Source organism: Ranitomeya variabilis, chromosome 5, assembly GCF_051348905.1.
Source record: "Ranitomeya variabilis isolate aRanVar5 chromosome 5, aRanVar5.hap1, whole genome shotgun sequence".
NCBI lineage: Eukaryota > Metazoa > Chordata > Amphibia > Anura > Dendrobatidae > Ranitomeya > Ranitomeya variabilis.
This window is the reverse complement of record NC_135236.1, coordinates 182,867,234-182,886,599: the sequence shown is the minus strand read 5'-3', so window position 1 is coordinate 182,886,599 and position 19,366 is coordinate 182,867,234. Positions and strand designations below refer to the sequence as shown.

The 19,366-nt window shown below is 44.2% G+C and overlaps 1 protein-coding gene across 1 annotated transcript in view; it reads left to right on the top strand.

Annotated features, from left to right (window-relative positions):
- TMC3 (transmembrane channel like 3) overlaps window positions 1-6,082 on the top strand; it is a 187,880-nt gene extending 181,798 nt beyond the window's left edge. Inside the window, exons 21-22 of the mRNA XM_077262725.1 lie at window positions 3,086-3,347; window positions 4,629-6,082. Coding sequence (XP_077118840.1) covers window positions 3,086-3,347; window positions 4,629-5,481 — 1,115 coding nt within the window. The 3' untranslated portion in view covers window positions 5,482-6,082. The remainder of the gene's footprint in view (window positions 1-3,085; window positions 3,348-4,628) is intronic.
- The last annotated feature ends 13,284 nt before the right edge of the window (window positions 6,083-19,366 follow it).

Genomic DNA, 19,366 nt, shown 5'->3' with positions numbered 1-19,366 from the left:
CTAGGTTATTTTTTACCTAAGTGGTAAAAAAAAATTCCAAACTTTGCTAAAAAAAAAATAAATAAAAAATAAAATTGCGCCATTTTCCAATACTCGTAGCGTCTCTATTTTTCATGGTCTGGGGTCGCTTGAGGGCTTATTTTTTGCATGCCGAGCTGATGTTTTTAATGATAACAATATGGTGCAGATACGTTCTTTTGATCGCCCGTTATTGCATTTTAATGCAATGTCACGGCGACCAAAGAAACGTAATTCTGGCGTCTCAAATTTTTTTCTCGCTACGCTGTTTAGCGATCAGGTTAATTTTTTTTTTATTGATAGATTGGGCAATTCTGAACGCGGCAATATCAAATATGTGTAGGTTTGATTTTTTTTATTGATTTATTTTGATTGGGGCGAAAGGGGGGTGATTTAAACTTTTATATTTTATTTATTTTTTTCACATTTTTTTAACTTTTTTTTTTTTACTTTTGCCATGCTTCAATAGCCTCCATGGGAGGCTAGAAGCAGGCACAGCACGATCGCCTCTGCTACATAGCAGCGATCTGCTGTTCACTGCTATGCAGCAGAAAATCAGGTGTGCTGCGAGCGCCGACCACAGGGTGGCGCTCACAGCTGCCGGGGATCAGTAACCATAGAGGTCTCAAGGACCTCTATGGTTACTATTCTGAAGCATCGCCGACCTCCGATTATGTGACGGGGGTCGGCGATGCTGTCATTTCCGGCCGCCCGGCCGGATGCGGTAGTTAAATGCCGCTGTCTGCGTTTGACAGCGGCATTTAACTAGTTAATAGGCGCGGGCAGATCGCGATTCTGCCCGCGCCTATTGCGGGCACATGTCAGCTGTTCCTAACAGCTGACATGTCCCGGCTTTGATGCGGGCTCACCACCGGAGCCTGCATCAAAGAGGGGCTTCTGACCTCGGACGTACTATCCCATCCGAGGTCAGAAAGGGGTTAAAAGGTATCAACCACTGAGGATTCTCAAATCTAAATATTTTTCTATCTACTGGCTAACACAGTACAAAGATATATATTTTTCCTGTATCAAAAACGGGGAAAACAGGCACAGATACACATAGCTGGGATTGCTGCTACTTTACTTACATAAAGATAGCACTAGTTGAGCTACAATACAGGCCACCAAAACACCTCCAAGAAGCAACAAAGCATTTGCAATCATATCTGCTATGGTACATTAATAATGAAAAGAAATGAGCAAATGGATTTGCAGGACTCTGATCCGAAGGCCAAGTCTGTTCTCTGTGGCCAGTGGACAGGAGCGCTGCGATCTGCTTCCAACTTGCTGACATCTGTGACTTCTCTTTTGATTAGTCAGTTTGTAGTGACGTCACACACAACGTCACACAAGGCTAGCTAATCAAGAGGAGCCATGGATGATGGCACGTAGGAAGGGGTTCACTTGGGCCTATATTCAGTGGCCACTGAGTACTGTCCTGGTCACTAAACCAGGGTCCTGCAAATCGATTTGCTCATCTTTAGAACTAAATACCGCATATACTCGAGTATAAGCCGACCCGAGTATAAGCCAAGACCCCTAATTTTGCCACAATAAACTGGGAAAACTTAATGACTCGAGTATAAGCCTAGGGTGGAAAATGCAGCAGCTACCGGTAAATTTCAAAAATAAAAATAGGTACCAATAAAAGTAAAATTAATTGAGATATCAGTAGGTTAAGTGTTTTTGAATATCCATATTGAATCAGGAACCCCATATAATGCTCCATACAGTTCATGATGGGCCCCATAATATGCTCCGTACAAAATACGTCCCATATAATGCTCCATAAAGTTTATGATGGGCCCCATAAGTTGCTCCACATTAAAATATGCCCCATATAATGCTGCACAAATGTTGATTATGGCCCCATAAGATGCTCCATACAGACATTTGCCCCATATAATGCTCCACAAATGCTGATTATGGCCCCATAAGATGCTCCATTCAGATATTTGCCCCATATAATGCTGCACATGGCCCCATAAGATGCTCCATACAGATATTTGCCCCATATAATGCTGCACATGACCCCATACACATATTTGCCCCACATAATGCTGCACATGGCCCCATAAGATGTTCCATACAGATATTTGCCCCATATAATGCTGCACATGGCCCCATACAGATATTTGCCCCATATAATGCTGCACATGGCCCTATAAGATGCTCCATACAGACATTTGCCCCATATGCTGTTGTTGCGATTAAAAAAAAAAAAAATGGCATACCTCTCAGGCCCCCAGCACTTGCTATATTCACCTGCTCCCCGTTCCACCGTCGGCGCCGCTGTGTCTTCCGCGTCCTCTGCACTGACTGTACAGGCAGAGGGCGGAGCGCACACCAATCGCATCATCGCGCCCTCTGACCTGAGCGTCACTGCAGAGGATGGGGAAGATGCAGCGGCGGGTGGCGGTGGAATGGGGAGCAGTTGAATACCGCGCACTGCATTATACTCACCTGCTCCTGGCGCGGTGTCCCTGGTTCTCCGGCGCCGGCAGCTTCTTCCTGTATTGAGCAGTCACATGGTACCACTCATTACAGTTATGAATATGCGGCTCCACCCCTATGTGAGTGGTGTCGGGTCCATATTCACTACTGTAATGAGCGGTACCATTTGACCAGGAAGAAGCTGCCGGCGCCGGAGAACCAGGGACACCGCGCTAGGAGCAGGTGAGTATTATTACACAGTTGCCGCTCCCCCTCCCCTGCCGACCCCTGAGTAGGACTCGAGTATAAGCCGAGAGGGGTCATTTCAGCCTAAAAAAATGGGCTGAAATTCTCGGCTTATACTCAAGTATATACAGTAAATTAAATGACTGCTTCAGATCCTTCTCGTCATTGGAAATGGTGCCAAGGTGGCACCACTAACTTATAAGTTAATTGCATGATTTGATAAAATTATCCTTTTTGCCTGTCGAGTTACATAATTTGTCATAAATAAATTAAACCATTTCCCACTTTCATCAAAGAAACCTCAGTCCAATTGCATTTTGAATCTCACATTCAAGTAGGTTTTTTTGTATTGTCCTTACTATGTAATTGCTATGTTTTGTGTTCCCAGCCCGGTTTCAGAAGAAAGATGGAGTAGATAAAAAGCGAGAACAAGACAGTGACATAGTGAGCCAAGAATCATCTGTACACTCTTCAACTCCAAGGAAGAATGGAAGTGTGGTGAACTTTGAATCTCCCGGGAGCAAACACAGTCGAATACAGACTATAAGTCAATCTGCCCCCCGTATGGTAGTCCCCCAAATCCCCAATGTAAACCTGAGCCCTTCTGTGTCCAGAGTAAAACAGCAGCAAGCAGAGAACACCTCAAGCAGGTATGTATATACTATAGATTAATGTGATAATCTGTAAATGTGTTGTGTAGAAGAGTTTATTAACCTAGTGCATATCATTGGATATCATTAAAGTCTAAATGTATTAATTTTCCCATCCTCACTAAAAGATTTATTGCTACATTTGACTCTTGTTACAAAGATGGTTCAGCTCACCATAGATCATACATCAGCCAAAACAATTAACCACTGACAAGTGAAACAAATAGCATTGTTTATCTCTTTACAGTGGGCAAATGTAAGTATCTGAGTGACTTTGACGACAGCAAAAATGCGATGTCTATGTGACTAGATCAGAGCATATCCAATAAATAAGTTCAATGAGGACATGGATGTCTTTATTGATAAACATAATATTACAGATTATAGGTACTAAATTTTGGAGATGGGATGTTGATCAGAGAAACTAGACAGATGTTGTGCATTTAGTTGGGAAGGAATGTTCCCCCTAACATGCGGCAATTAGTATCTGACTCATAAGGTTATTTCCTTCCTTTGGATCAACATGTTGGGTTATACGTTTAACTCAATGGACTCGTGTCTTCTTTTAACCTTAAAACTATGAAAAAAAATCAGGTCTTATTTTATGTTCCTGGCATGCACAGGTAATATCTTCCAAAAGCAGTCTAAGGTGTGAGTTTACATCATATGAACGGAGCCAGTAATAAACCACCAACTGACTTGAATGTAGCCGATCAGTGTTCAGTTAATGGCTTGTTCGGACAGGCCAATCACAGTTTCATGTGCATTCAACAGTCATTTTTTGTGAATAGAACATTGTGTTATCGACAGCACATCATCTGTTTACACAGGACAATATGTTGCCTATAGCAATCTTAAAAATCATTGCACCTGTCAGATAAGCGTTTTGCTCATTCGTTGGATGTTTAATGGCTTGTTTAGATGGGTTGATAAGGCACTTGGGTTCCTATGAATGCTCATTTCCTTACTATCGGCTGTTCTAAATGGACCGTAAGATAGAATGACTGACAAAAAGGTGACAGGGTAATGGACACTTAGACTCTGTGATGTAGGTGGGTATTGAAGGTTAGTCCATCTGATTCCACAGAAGAGAAACACTGCAGAAACATTGCTGAAAATGTTAATGCTGTATATAAAACAAAGGTGTGAGAGCACTCAGCTGGCTGCGTATGGGGCTGCTTATCCTTGTGTTACACAACATTAGTCAGGTAGTTTAAATGCTTTGGTTGATTGTTGTAAAACGCTAACTATGCTCATAAATAATTTCTGTTTTATTCATAGACCACCAAGTGTAAAATTAGGAAGTTCGAATGATTCTTGCAGAACTAAAAGCTACAATCCAGTAGTCCCCAAGAAGAAAAGTGAAGATGCCTTATCAGAGCCTTTGTTCAGAAAAGGAATTAAACATGTATCATCTGAGAATCATGGATCTAGTGCCCCAAGTGTGGTCTCTCTTCGACCTCACACAAGGTATTTTCTTGTTAATGAGCACGAGTCTCGGAAAAAACTCCTTCGTTCAACATCTAGACTTCCAAGACATTTCCGAATGGATGAGTCTGGTGACATAGTGGAGCTATATCCAAGAAATGTCAGGAAATATGTTGTTCAGACTCCAAGAAGATCATACTCACCACACCTTAGTGAGGAAGAAGAGGATGAACTTCAGAGAGATCTAATCCGCAGATCCAACCGGCCCCGTTCATTGTCAGATCTCCGTCATCCTCCTCGCTTTTATATTGGAGACCGTACTGACAGTCAGATTTTATCAGGCAGAGAATTAGCACGAATGCAGTATAAATCCTGGGAAGGAGGATTTCAGTTTGACTCGGATAAACCACCACATCATCGCAAGAAAATTACTATGAGGAACTATGATGTTGATGAACACTTTGTGGAACGCCACCGTAAAGTAAAATCAAAGCACAAACGTGAACATTGCCTTACAGAGTCTGACTCGGTATCTAATGCATCTAGCAGTGACCAGCAAAACAGCAGCACTGACCAATATATCCAAGTCATCCATAATAAGGACAAATACATCAAAACAAGTGGAAAGATAACTAAAAAGAAGTCCAAAGCTAGTGCAGACTTAAACCCGTCTGCATTTAATGAACTAATTTGTTCAAATGTTTAGAATACTATTCATGCCACCTACATGTGTTATCATACTCAGTAAATATCAATCTATCCACACATGAAATTACCCAAAACACTATATGCAAAACTAACCTTAAAGTTCCTTAAGCCCTTGGGCTTATTGTCTTTTTATTGATGTAGACTATAATTTTTAACAGATGCTCTATGCAATACAAGCTCTGTTATAGACAATGGGTCTGATTCATCAAGACTAGCATAGCACATGCTTGCACTGTGCCAGTTTTGCTGGAATAGAAGGCACCAAATTCATTAAGAGATGCACATCATTTAATGAATTTGGCTCTTCTTCTGCACCAGACATGATACTCCAGTTTGGCATAAAAGCTTTGATGAATCTGTTGGAAAAGGGAATTTGGGAACATTGGTCTACTTTTGATTTGGGTGAAAGTTATAAGGACAACATACAATATATCAAATACAATATTGTCTCCCAACACTTTTGCATCCCAGAATTAGAGCTAGCAGACCTATTAGCCACAAAGTAGTTTTTAATTTTGTATGCTCCTTCAGTGTAGCTATGTGTAAAACATCTAGAATTTTAAACCATAATATTTTTGTAAAACATAGAGGAAACTTGATTTACCTATATCAGACAATTTAAATTAATTTTACTATGTGCTCTTACCAGTTTTTAGTAATTTTGTTTTTATAATTTGCCTCCTAAATGAAAATTAAGCAAGTTTCTTAAAAGTCTTCATTAAAAATCTCCTTTCATTTTGCAGGTTGAGATTATGTGTAAGTCTTTCACCTACAAAGCTGCTCTGCAAAATATGACACAAATCCGCCACTGCTCCTGCCACTGAAAGCTCTTGATCTCTTCCTCCCTTCCGTCAGTGTTAAATTAGCTATACACAGCTCGGACCAGGATTGGCTGATCATCTATGTGGGCCCTACCTACATACTACATACAGTACATACTACATACAGTTCATACTACATACAGTTAAATAACCCAAATTTAGTCCAATAGTAGAACACAGGCACTTCATAATCAATTAATTACCCAATTACGGACTAACACATAACCAGAAGCCGCAAAGAAGAGATCCAATTTAAATATAAAATCCACAATTTTATTAATAAATATTTTAAAAAACAAGTAATTGTCACATATAACAAAAACAAACAAGAGTGCCCTAAATAGGAGGGACACCTGGTCCAAATCAAAGCCACACAGTGATGAAAAATATGGGACTATTATTAAAGCAATTATATCTCAATATCCCAAATACACAGATAAATATAACGCAGCATAATAATACATAGGCACAAATTATATATCAGGCAAGAATATATCATGCTATGTCCCGTCTAGTGACAATATATGGACAATAGCATTGCTGATCTATATAAAGAGAGCCATATTTCTCCCAAATGCGTGCATATTGCTAACAAAAAAAAGAAAGCCGCATACTGTATATTACCCGATAGGTGTAGTGCACTGCAGGCCCGGTGACAGGATTGGCATCCCTCCTCACCCCGACGCATGTTTCGCATCCGCTTCTTCCCGGAACTACATACAGTGCATACAACAAACAGTACATATAGTACATACAGTGCATACAACAGAGTATACACTCACGAATCACTTTCATCCCGAAGCAATCGATCTCCTGTAAAAAAATATTAAAATAATAAACCAACAATATACTCAGGGGCTCAGGGATACAATGAAGAAAGGTATTCTTCCGCAATGTATTCCTCCGCCGCTGTGAGTATAGTTGATACTCTCACTTGCGGCACTGCTGTGTGGGAAATTTCCCACTCAGCATTGCCATAAAGTGAGAGCAATGAACTCAGGTAACCTCTTCAGTGATGCACTGCAGGAACCATTGTCTCCTGTCAGTGTTTCACTGAAGGTCTATGGAGCTGTTACATTTCCTGATGTGACAGCTCTATAGGGGAGATCGTCGTGGGACACTCGCTATTAATTGTACTGCGTCGGACAGGGAGTATATGAATGGTTTATTATTTTTTATTTTTTGCAGGCGATCGAGGGCGTCACAGGAATTAGGCGTTGTTGTAAGTATGGTGAAATTAAGAGTATTGAAATACTTTTTTCTGGCTGTCTTTTTTTAACTCTTTCACTGCAATAGGATTAATAATGGATAGGCATCTTATTAACGCCTCTCCATTATTAACCGGGCTTAATGTGACCTTACAATACAAAGGTGACATTAACCCCTTATTACCCCATATCCCACTGATACATGGAAGTGAGAAGAGAGGGGCTAAAGTGCCAGAATTGGCGCATCTTGGAGATGCACCATTTCTGGGGTGGCTGCAGGCTGGTATTTGTAGCCGGGGGGGGACAAAAATCCATGGCCCCTCTCTAAGCTATAAATATCAGCCCGCACCTGTCTGCATAGCATTTCTGGCTATAAAATATGGGTATTACCCCCTTCCCAGGCTACAAATAATGGCCCCCGGCCGTCGGCTTTCCCTCTTTAAAGGCACGGATGATTGACCTCGTGGAGACCAAAACATCCAACACCGCGGAGACACCATCACGTGTTTCTCAATGCAGTGATCCGGAACACTGCCCCCAAATATGCAAATGCATATAGAGGAGCTGCGGAGACACCATCATGTGTTTCTCAATGCAGGCAGTGAATAGCCAGGCCTTTCCCCGGGAAGGAACAACCAAGGGAAGGGCAGCATCCAATAAAGGAAACATCCAATAAATGAAAACCACCTATGCCAAGCATGGTATCCATCCACAGACAGCTGTTTCGGGGTTTTTGCCCCTCATCAGTGTGGAGTAGGAAACTGGCTATCAGGAGCAGTGCCTAGTAGAAAGACTATAAAGGCACGGATGATTGACCATGTGGAGACCAAAACATCCAACACTGCGGAGACACCATCACGTGTTTCTCAACGCAGTGATCCAGAACACTGCCCCCAAATATGCAAATGCATGTAGAGGAGCTGCGGAGACACCATCATGTGTTTCTCAACGCAGGCAGTAAATAGCCAGGCCTTTCCCCGGGCTCCTAATAGCCAGTTTCCTACTCCACACTGATGAGGGGCAAAAACCCCGAAACAGCTGTCTGTGGATGGATACCATGCTTGGCATAGGTGGTTTTCCTTTATTGGATGTTTCCTTTATTGGATGCTGCCCTTCCCTTGGTTGTTCCTTCCCGGGGAAAGGCCTGGCTATTCACTGCCTGCGTTGAGAAACACATGATGGTGTCTCTGCAGCTCCTCTACAGGAGGAGATATATCTATCTATACATATATAGACATATATCTACAGATATATCTATCTATCTATAGTTATATATCTATCCTTATATCTATCTAACTATCCATATATCTACATCTATCCATAGATATATCTATCTTATTCCTTCTATCTATCTATCTATCTATCTATCTATCTTATTCCTTCTATTTATCTATGATAGATAGAAGGAATGGGATAGACTGTAGGAATGAGATACATAGATAGATCTATAGGTAGATAGAAGGAATGAGATAGATAGATAGATAGATAGATAGATAGATAGATAGATAGATAGATAGATAATAGATAGATAGAAGGAATGAGATAGATAATAGATAAAAGATAGACCTATACATAGATCGATAGATATTATCTATCTATCTATCTATCTATCTATCTATCTATCTATCTGTGTGTAATGGAGTGCGGGTTGGACAAATGTAAAAAAGGAGGTTGGACAAGAAATTACATAACAAATCTTTTTTTTTTTGTTCAATGATAGATCTTTATTTAGCTTTCAAAAATGCATACAGAAACGCATCAAAAAAAGCATTAATTCCGCACAAAATACACGTCAAAAACGCACCTGCATTTTCTGCCAAGAGATGCAGATTCAGTGCGGAAAAATCTGCAGGCAAATCCGCAAAGTGTGCACATAGCCTCAAATTCCCTGCCAAAGCCACGCAGCAACGCTTATTGGCTGAGCCGCCCCTGGCTGCGCGGCTTTGGAGGGGATTCACGCTTATTGGCTCAGCCGGTGAGGCAGGGGATTTGAATCCCGTGCCGCTCATTGGCTGAGCACCAGGGGCGCTCAGCCAATGAGAGGTGCAGCTTGGCTATGGCAGGGGATTTGAGGCTATGTGCACACGTTGCGGATTTGCCAAATCCCCCGCCAAAGCCGTGCTGCACCGCTCATTGGCTGAGCCACCCGCCGGCTGAGCCAATGAGCAGCGTGGGATTGAATCCCCCGCCAAAGCCGTGCAGCCAAGGGTGGCTCAGTCAATGAGCGGCGCAGGATTCAAATCCCCCGCCCCGCCGGCTGAGCCAATGAGTGGTGCAGCGCGGGATTTGAATCCCCCACCAAAGCCACGCGGCCAAGGGCGGCTCAGCCAATGAGCGGCGCGGGATTCAAATCCCCCGCCGGCTGAGCCAATGAGCAGTGCATGCGGGATTTGAATCCTCCACCAAAGCCACGCGGCACCGCTCATTGGCTGAGCCGCCCGCCGGCTGAGCCAATGAGCGGTGCCGTGCGGGATTTGAATCCTGCACTGCTCATTGGCTCAACCGCTGGCAGCTCAATCCAGCACTCCCGAAGCAGTAGCATCGGGCCTATTTCTAGTAATACATAAGGGGGGAAAGTGTGGTTGTCATAATTACATAAGAAAGGTAGTCATTTTATAAGGACAAGATAATGTGGAGGCCATATATCATAAGAGAGACAATATGGGGGTCAGTTTTTGTGCTAGAAAAGGTTATATTTAAGCACGGTTACAAATAATTTCAACCTCAGAAAAAACATTTTGTTGGTGCATCAGGTGATTGACAGCCTGCTAGATTTTTGTAAATGCACTTTAACCCCTTCCCGACATGAACCATACTAGTACTGCTCTGCGGGAACTGCTTTCCCGCAAACAGCAGTACTAAAAGAAAATACACACTGAACAAAGCAATCATATATACTGCAATATAGAAGGTAAATGTGGCATCACAGGTAAGTATATAACTTGCTTATAGGGATAAATGGCAGACCATTCAGATGTGAAACATGTCAATAAGGAGGAAAAACCAAGCAGAAAGGTCAGAGAAAATAGTAGAACAATGGTTGAGAAATATAAAATGCAATTGTTATTTTTATTGAGACAAAAGATAAAAAATTGGCAAAAAGTGGCACTAACAACACACAGAAAGTGCCTGAAAACACAGATGTGACCACATATACTATTAGTGTTTACATGGCACAAGCAAGTGAAGCGATAGATCAGTTAGTAAAGTATCAAGTATATAAATTAATAATAAATAGGTGTGTGGTGCCCCAGGGTCCTGGTCATCACAGTGGTATTGCTTTCCTCTAGGAGAGAGTGATGCTACGTTTGGAGCCAAGGAAGGATAACTGCATCCAGGCACCACAAACATGCAACACATTCACACTCTAGGCCACCAGGGGGAGCTTTTGATCCTATTTACTAGGTGACTCCCCATATATATATATATAACTGGTAATCTGTAGGGAGAGTTAGTTAGTTCCAGACATCCGTCTGAGGAGGACAGAGGATCAACGGAGCTGTGCATGCCCCCAGAGCTGCAGCTCCCAGAAAGAGACATTTTGAAAGCAGCATTGATTGCAGTGAGCGTGAAGGAAACCAAAGCACAGGAGAGGATACCAGAAGGGGACCAGCCCCGAGCAGGCTGCCTCCTTCTGAGGCGCAGATAACCGGTAGCTGGGACACCGAGGTAGTAAGGACCTCTACGCCTTACTTCAGAGACCGGCAGGACAACTAATTGCACGCTACCTGTCCGCACCCACACCCAGGAGGCACGGTGGCACCCCTCAGAGGCTGGGGCATGCTAGAGTCCCTATAAACCGCCTCAAGCCACCAGCCATATGGGTTTTGTCCTATCCGACTACGGGGGACAGAGAGTGAGACACAACATCTGTGAGGATCTTATTTGAAGCTTATGCAGTAAGGGACTACACCACTACAGCGCAAGGGAAGGCTATTGATTTCCACCTGGACAAGGGGACTCTGGACTTGCCTCCGAACCGGCCGGACTCTGCCTGCCCTGTGATCTGGTGCCCTGGACTGTGGATGCTGAAACCAACAGTAAACAAGGTAAAGAGACTGCAATCCTGTGTCCTCATTCTTCTCTGCACCTCTCACCCTTCCACTATCTACACACCGGGAAGCCCTGGGGATATACTTCACCTGTGGGAAGGTATACCATCTAGATGCCATAACATCACCCCAGCGGACCCCTTAAAGCAGCGTCGGTCACCCTGACCGAATACCACAGGTGGCGTCACGAACATAAACTTTATCCCTTTAAAGACCTTTCCCCCCTTTTACATGAGCGCCCAAGGGTCACGGACTGGGTCGCCACCGTGACATCCCCCTGTGAACAGCAGGACCCGGCACCGAGTACCCCCTTGCCCTGACGGGGCGCTCCAGGTGTATCAGACATCCACAAATAGGTTTATCAAAGGAATAAGGTACAAATGAGGTTATGATATTAGCCAAAGAGCTGCATTGGGACAAAAATGGGATATGGCACAGAAAAAAATTATATATCAAAGTATGTGGAACTGATGCATATACAACTATAAATCCACAATGGGTGTAAAGGGTTGTATACAATCATACCAGAATGCACAGTGCCAATGTGTGGAAAAGCCAAGTAATACAAAGTGAAGACACACTGTCCCAAAAGTATGTAGAAAGTAGGGCAGGAGAATAAAGAGTGATAGGCGCAAATGTAAACAAATAATAATGAGTAACTGGGCGGAGTGGTTTACCTGTGTGGTCACGTGGGTGCATGCAGGAACGTACCCCGACACACGTTTTGGATCAAATCCTTCGTCGGGGTGGTGTCCATAGAATACCAGATATAAAAAGGGGGCTGCGGCAGGCGCTCGCGACATCCGGGTCCTCCACCCTTCGGGTCTCCTTTCATTGGCCTCCTGCTCGCTGTTGTCCCATCAGCTGACACCAGTGACCGGAGGTAAATTTTATACCTACAATCACAGCTGAGCGCTCCCGCTGTCTTTTGACAGTGTGGGATCCGCGGCTCTCTGACCAGTGGGGATTATTTCACCGCTGATCAGAAGCAGTGTTTGCTGAGCTGTCATGCACATGACAGCTCGACAAACACCCGGTGTGCATGCAGCCGAACCCGAACAGTAATATGGACTTCCATGACACTGTGTTTGGTGTCCATGCCTGAACAGTAGGTGTTTGGTACGGACACTGAACTTTGCTGTTTGAGTTCGCCCATTTTTAATCTTTAACAAAAAAAATTGAAGGAAACCACCGATTTCCAAAACGCGTATGATAAGTTTGGTCCTTATGGTGCCTTGTACCTGCCTCAGTCACGTGAACTACACGTGACCACTGACGTCACGCAGGTCCTGCAATCCCCAGTCATCATCCTACCACAGGACTCGACCGCAGCACCTGAACATCCCTGCCTGCCCGGTAGAGCTGCACGGAGCGCCTGTCACCGGCCAGGACAGCACTCCGCTCCTCTCCTTGTCTCATCTACTCTACAGCAATACCTACAAACGGCATCTCCTCACAGCTTCCGCACTGGTATGCAGCCTCAAATCTGGCGAAAGATAATTATTACATATATACATATTGTATGGCTCTCATGGAATTACATTTTAAAATATGTGGCGTTCATGGCTCTCTCAGCCAATAAGGTTCCCGACCCCTGCCAAAGGACCTGTGATTCGGAAGTGTCCGTCTTTTTAGGATTGCATAAAAGTGCCGTCTGCAGAATTTTTGCTTTCTTGGCCTTTTTTCAGAGAATATGAATGATAACAACAAAACTTTTTCTCCACTCATGGTTAGTGGGTGGATGAAGCCATTTATTGTCAAATTACTGTGTTTTCTATTTTTAAATAATGACAACCCAAAACATCCAAATGACCCTGATCAACCACTAACCATGAGTGGAGAAAAAGTTTTTGTGTTATCATCATTCATATTCTCTGAAAAAAGGCCAAGAAAGAAAAGTTCTGCTGGGGTATGTAAACTTTTGAGCACAACTGTATGTTCCTGGAACTTGGCTCGATGAGCTGGTGCTGCTGCTAGAAAAGTAGAGGAGATGAGGAAAAGAAAAAAAAAATGGAAGGGAAGGATGTGGGATAGGTGAGGGGGTGGAGGAATAAAAATGGGGATTGGAGGGGTGAGAAAACATCATAAGGGTGGGAGTACAGTAAGAAGTGAAAGGAGCTGGTGAGATTTGAAGATGTAGGTTGGTCTCAGTCAAAAGCATATGGCTGTTGTTTCTTCTAAAGCCTTAAAAAGCAATGCAATGCATAATGCAAAGCCAAATAAGCCATGGAGTATTCAATACCTTTTTCTTTTAGATTTTTTTTCATGGCAGTAATGCTAGCTCATTGTTTCTGCAGTTGCACAGAAATGTCTGAGAAGATGGAGATAGGATTGTTGTTGTCGGTCAGTGTGCTCAATAGTCTAGCAGCATGTAGGGCTGCATCTCAATCTTTATAGTTAACAATCTGGCTAGAAAGAAAATGGGATGATGGTTTTCCAGGTAAAGTGTGTCCTTTTAAATTAGAAAAGTGGCCAAAAAAGATAGTCTCTGAAGGACTTTAACCATTGCTTTGTAAATGCTTCTGGATGTTCACTTTCTGAACATTAGGGGAGACAAGTAAAATGCAGTTTATTGCATCTTAAGTTGGTTTTTCAAGTCATCTTTTTGACTTTTTTGAGGTACCTATTTGCAATCAGATGTAGTTGATCATCCACAGGAGACACAGACTCTGAGTTCACCAATCCTGGTCTCTAAGCATGTATAGATGAGGCTCACATCCATCTAGACCTACACAATTTTCCAGGTAAGGGATTTTTTTGCAAGCATCTAAAGCAGCGATCAATTGTGTGAGACCTATCGGAGGGTAGGTTCAGCTTCTAGATCACCATCACTGCCTATAGCAGGCAAGGGATGTTCTGATTGTTTAGAAGTAGAGAGTTTGGAGGAGTGCAGAGTACCAGTACTTTCCCATAGTTCCTCGCATGCATATTCCCTGAGCTTTTCCAGTGTTGACTGGCTCTTGGAGTGACTTGTAGCAGAGATAAGTGGAATTCAATCAGTAGGACATTATAGGAGAAGCATTGAGATGTTAAGAGGCCCATCTGAGAGGAGGGAGAGCAGGGTAATGAACGCTGTGGCTACCAGATTAGACTACATAGATGAGAAGGGACTGGATAGCAAATAATCACAATCCTAGCCAGTGATATAAGGCAGCAATCTACCCCTGAGCGTTAAGGTCCTATGGGAATGAGGGGTATGAGTCCGTATATTGTTTCAGCAGGTAGTGAGCTGTGCCCACCAGTTATGAGTGAAGGGCGAGCAGCTGGAAAACGTGCAGATACTGTGAATACAGGACAGACTCCCAGGGGTCGGCATTTACTTTCATTAATACATATTTTATAGACTTAAATTTACCACAAAAGTGTCATGAAATAAGTCTCTGGAATCGGAAAAATCATTTCATATCCCATATCTTAAGTTGAATGTAGCTGGTCAGATATGACCTCGGTCAGATGTGACATCATTTGAAGTGTGATATCTTTTAAGTGTAGCATCAGAAATATACCAGAAATAGTCCAGAAATCGGCCAGATGATAAGACTAATTACTGTCTTCTAATTCTACTTGCCTTTCTTTTCTTCCCCTGCTCTTTAACCATGCTCATATTTGCCCCCACCGTTCTTCCTCCATTAATCCTCACTCTGCTTCGCTAACCCCAAACCCCTGCACCCTCAAACCACATAACTATCTCTCCGTCTCTCTCACCCCCCTGCCTCGCTTCATCTGCAGACATGCTCTTTAACCTCAGACATCTCCTACCAAAATATAACATAAGCCGATCACTGTCCTTCACCCACCTGCTTTCCCTTTCTCTGCTCATTCTCACTGCTGGCGACATATCCCCCAATCCTGCCCCCTGCCCCATACATCCCACTAATCCTCACCAGAAACTACCGCAATCCCTCACTTAAAATCTGTGCCACTGACCCCCACCCCAATGCTTCCTCTCTCTGGGGCACTTTGGAATGCCTGCTCTGTCTGCAACAAGCTCCATGTGATCCACGATCTGTTTACTTCCCACAACCATTCCTTCCTGGCCCTCACTGAGACCTGGCTGATGCCCGATGACACGGCCTCCCCTGCTGCACTGAGTTATGGTGGACTCCAATTTACCCACACTCCTGGCTCTGGAAACAGACATGGCAGAGGAGTGGGTTTCCTTCTTTCTAAAAACTGTTCCTTCAACCCTATCCAACCCCCACCCTCCCTTATCATTCCTTCTTTCGAGGTTCACTCTGTCCGTATCTACTCTCCCTCTAATCTCCAAATGGTTGTCATATACTGACCACTGGGCTCAGCCACTGCCTTCATTGACCAATTCTCCACCTGGGTTCTTCATGTTCTCTCTGCTGACATCCCCGCCATCATAATAGGTGACTTTAATATCCCTACTGACACCTGCCAGCAGCCTCCAAGCCCCTGGACCTTACTTCATCCTTAGGACCTACTCAGTGGTCCTCCACAGCCACCCAGACAGACGGACATACACTAGACCTCATCTTCACCTGCCTCTGTTCCATATTTAATCTCACAACCTCTTCCTTCCCTCTATCTGAACACCATCTACTCACCTTCTCATCCTTGTCCTCCTCACCCACACCCCATGTCCAGTCACTAGCACATCCTTGCAGAAACCTCGCACACCTAGACATTCACGGACTCTCAGACTCTCTTCTACCCCTGTCCTCCAAATCTTCACTCCATGACACAGACAGCACCACTGCTTTCTATAACTTCACCCTCACATCAGCCATAAACTCAGCGCCCCTCTCATGCATGGCAAAGTGCGACAAATCAATAGGTAACCATGGCATAACAATCTCACTAAAAAACTTCGACAAGCATCCAGGGTCGCGGAGCGGCGTTGGAAGAAAACACGCCAGCCAGATGACTTCACTGCTTTCAAACAAGCTACACTTGCCTTCAAATTAGCCTTCACCTCTGCTAAACAGACATATTTCACAAACCTTGTATCTTCATTATCCTACAACCCAAAACAACTGTTCAGCACATTTAACTCTCTCCTCCGCCCATCTGTAATAATTATAGGGGATAATTCAGGAGATTCTTTGCGTGGAACAAGACAACAGGACACAGTTTTATAAGTGGTAAAGTTTATATTATCACACGGTGATTCAAGCAGGTGCAGAGAGAAACTCAAGTCCATAACACTTGGTGCAAATAATAAATGCAGCTTAGCAGTCAATAGGAAACTTCAGAGGTAGATGCAAACAAACAAAGTCTATGAAGCACAGTTATACTTGAGGAAACTTGACACGAATAGATCCTTGACTTAGTCCAGACACAGATAGCTATGCTATTAGGCAGTTCAAATCATATCTTAGCTCAACCAGGGAGGCCTGGTTAATAGTCTCAGGTTTTGCAGAGCAGAAACAGCATACATGTCCAGCAAATGCAGATGGAATTAACATGAGCAGCAGATGAAGGAGGATTACTGAACACTGGTGTATGTAGCAGGAACTCAGAGCAGAGTGGCAGGATCTCCAACACAGGTTCACAGGAGCAGGTGCAGGTGCAAGGCCAGGTAATCAGGAGCTGGATGCGAAGCAGAATAATCTAGCACAGACTGAAGGCTGGGGTGGAGTTTTATAGCAGGAAGACAAGTGCACATGAGACCAAAGACGCCATGTTGGAAAAGGGCAGTAATGCACAAAAGGTAAAAAATGTTCAGAGTCCTGACACCACCGCTGCAACCTCCAACTCCCCTCATCTCTTCCGAGGACTTTGCCACTTACTTCAAAAACAAGATTGACCAAACAAGGCAAACCTTTACTGTTCCACCACCCCAACCACTCCATATACCAGACCTCTGCCCTTCCCTAATAACCTCCCTCTCCAACATCACTGAAGGAGAGCTTACTCATCTCCATTCCAAATCACACCTCACCATCTGTGCACTTGACCCCATCCCTTCCCACCTGCTCCCTAACCTCACTAACATGCTCATTCCAGCCCTAACACATCTCTTCAAGCTATCGCTATGTTCTGGTACCTTCCCCTCTGCCTTCAAACACGCCACCATCACACCAATCCTCAAAAAAACTAACCTGGACCCAACTGCTAAGCCCAGCTATCGCCCCATATCACTGCTCCCGTTTGCTTAAAAACTGATTGAGCAGCATGTCCATTCTCAACTTTCCTCCCACCTCTCATCTAACTCTCTCCTTTACAACCTCCAATCTGGCTTCCGCCCCCACCACTCCACCGAAACTGCCCCGACCAAAATTACTAATGACTTACAGCGAAAACTAACAGACAATTCTCCATCCTCCTCCTTCTCGACCTGTCCTCTGCCTTCAACACAGTTGACCACTGTCTACTGCTACAGATTCTTTCTTCCCTTGGCATTAAAGACCTTGCCCTGTCCTGGATTGCCTCATACCTTTCTGACCGCACATTTAGCGTTTCCCACTCCCACACTACCTCCTCATCCCGCCCTCTCTCTGTTGGAGTCCTTCAAGGCTCTGTCCTAGGGCCCTTACTTTTTTCCATCTATACCCTTGGCCTAGGACAACTCATAAAGTCTCATGGCTTCCAGTACCACCTGTATGCGGATGACACTCAGATCTACCTCTCTGGCCCAGATGTCACCTCTCTGCTGTCCAGAATACCAGAGTGTCAATGTAGTCAAAACCAAACTCACCATCTTTCCCCCATATCGCGTATCCTCCCTACCTGATCTGTCTATTATGTAAATGGCATCACGCTCTCTGCACCTGAAATCCGCTGAAATTGGGGTAACTCTCGACTCTGCCCGTCCATCAAACCGCACGTCCAATCCAAACTCTTGCCACCTCCAACTCAAAAATATTGCCAGAATCCGTCCCTACCTCTGCTCACAATCTACTAAAACTCTTGTGCATGCCCTCATAATCTCCTGCCTCGATTTCTGCAATACCCTCCTCTGTGGCCTCCCTGCTAACTCTCTTGCACCACTCCAGTCTGTCCTCAACTCTGCTGCCCTGGTAATCAACCTTTCTCCTCGCTACTCCCATGTTTCTCCCCTCTGCAAATCCCTCCACTGGCTCCCAATTCCCCAACAAATCCAGTTCAAACTACTAACACTGATCTACAAAGCCATCCACAGCATGTCCCTTCCCTATATCTGTGAACTAATCTCCCAATATCTTCCCTCACGTAATCTTCGATCCTCCCAAGACCTCCTACCTTCTCTCCTCCACACTTATTCATTCCTCACACAACCGCCTCCAAGATTTCTCCCGAATATCCCCCATCCTCTGAAATTCCACGCCTTAACACGTCCGATTATCCACCACCCTTGGATCCTTCAGATGATACCTGAAAACCCATCTCTTCAGGAAAGCCTACAGCCTGCAATAACCATTCTGCCAACTCACCACCACCCGAGCTGCCGCCTCACCAGCACCAGAGCGGCCCATCACCACCACCCGAGCTGCCGCCTCGCCACCACCAAGAGCTTGTGCCTCACCACCACCAGAGCTGCCGCCTCACCACAATCAGAGCTGCCACCTCACTACCACCAGAGCTGCTGCCTCACCACCACCAGAGCTGCCACACCCCAACCTTCTGTCTCTTCCCCATTGTCCCGTAGAATGTAAGTCCGCAAGGACAGGGTCCTCTCCCCTCTGTACCAGTCTGTCATTGTAAATTTGTTTACTGTAAATGATATCTATAACTCTGTACATAACCCCTTCATCATGTACAGCACCATGGAATTAATGGTGCTATATAAATAAATAATAATATCTTAATCGTTTTATGTATTAACCTTTATTATATTTCTACATGGATATTTTGTG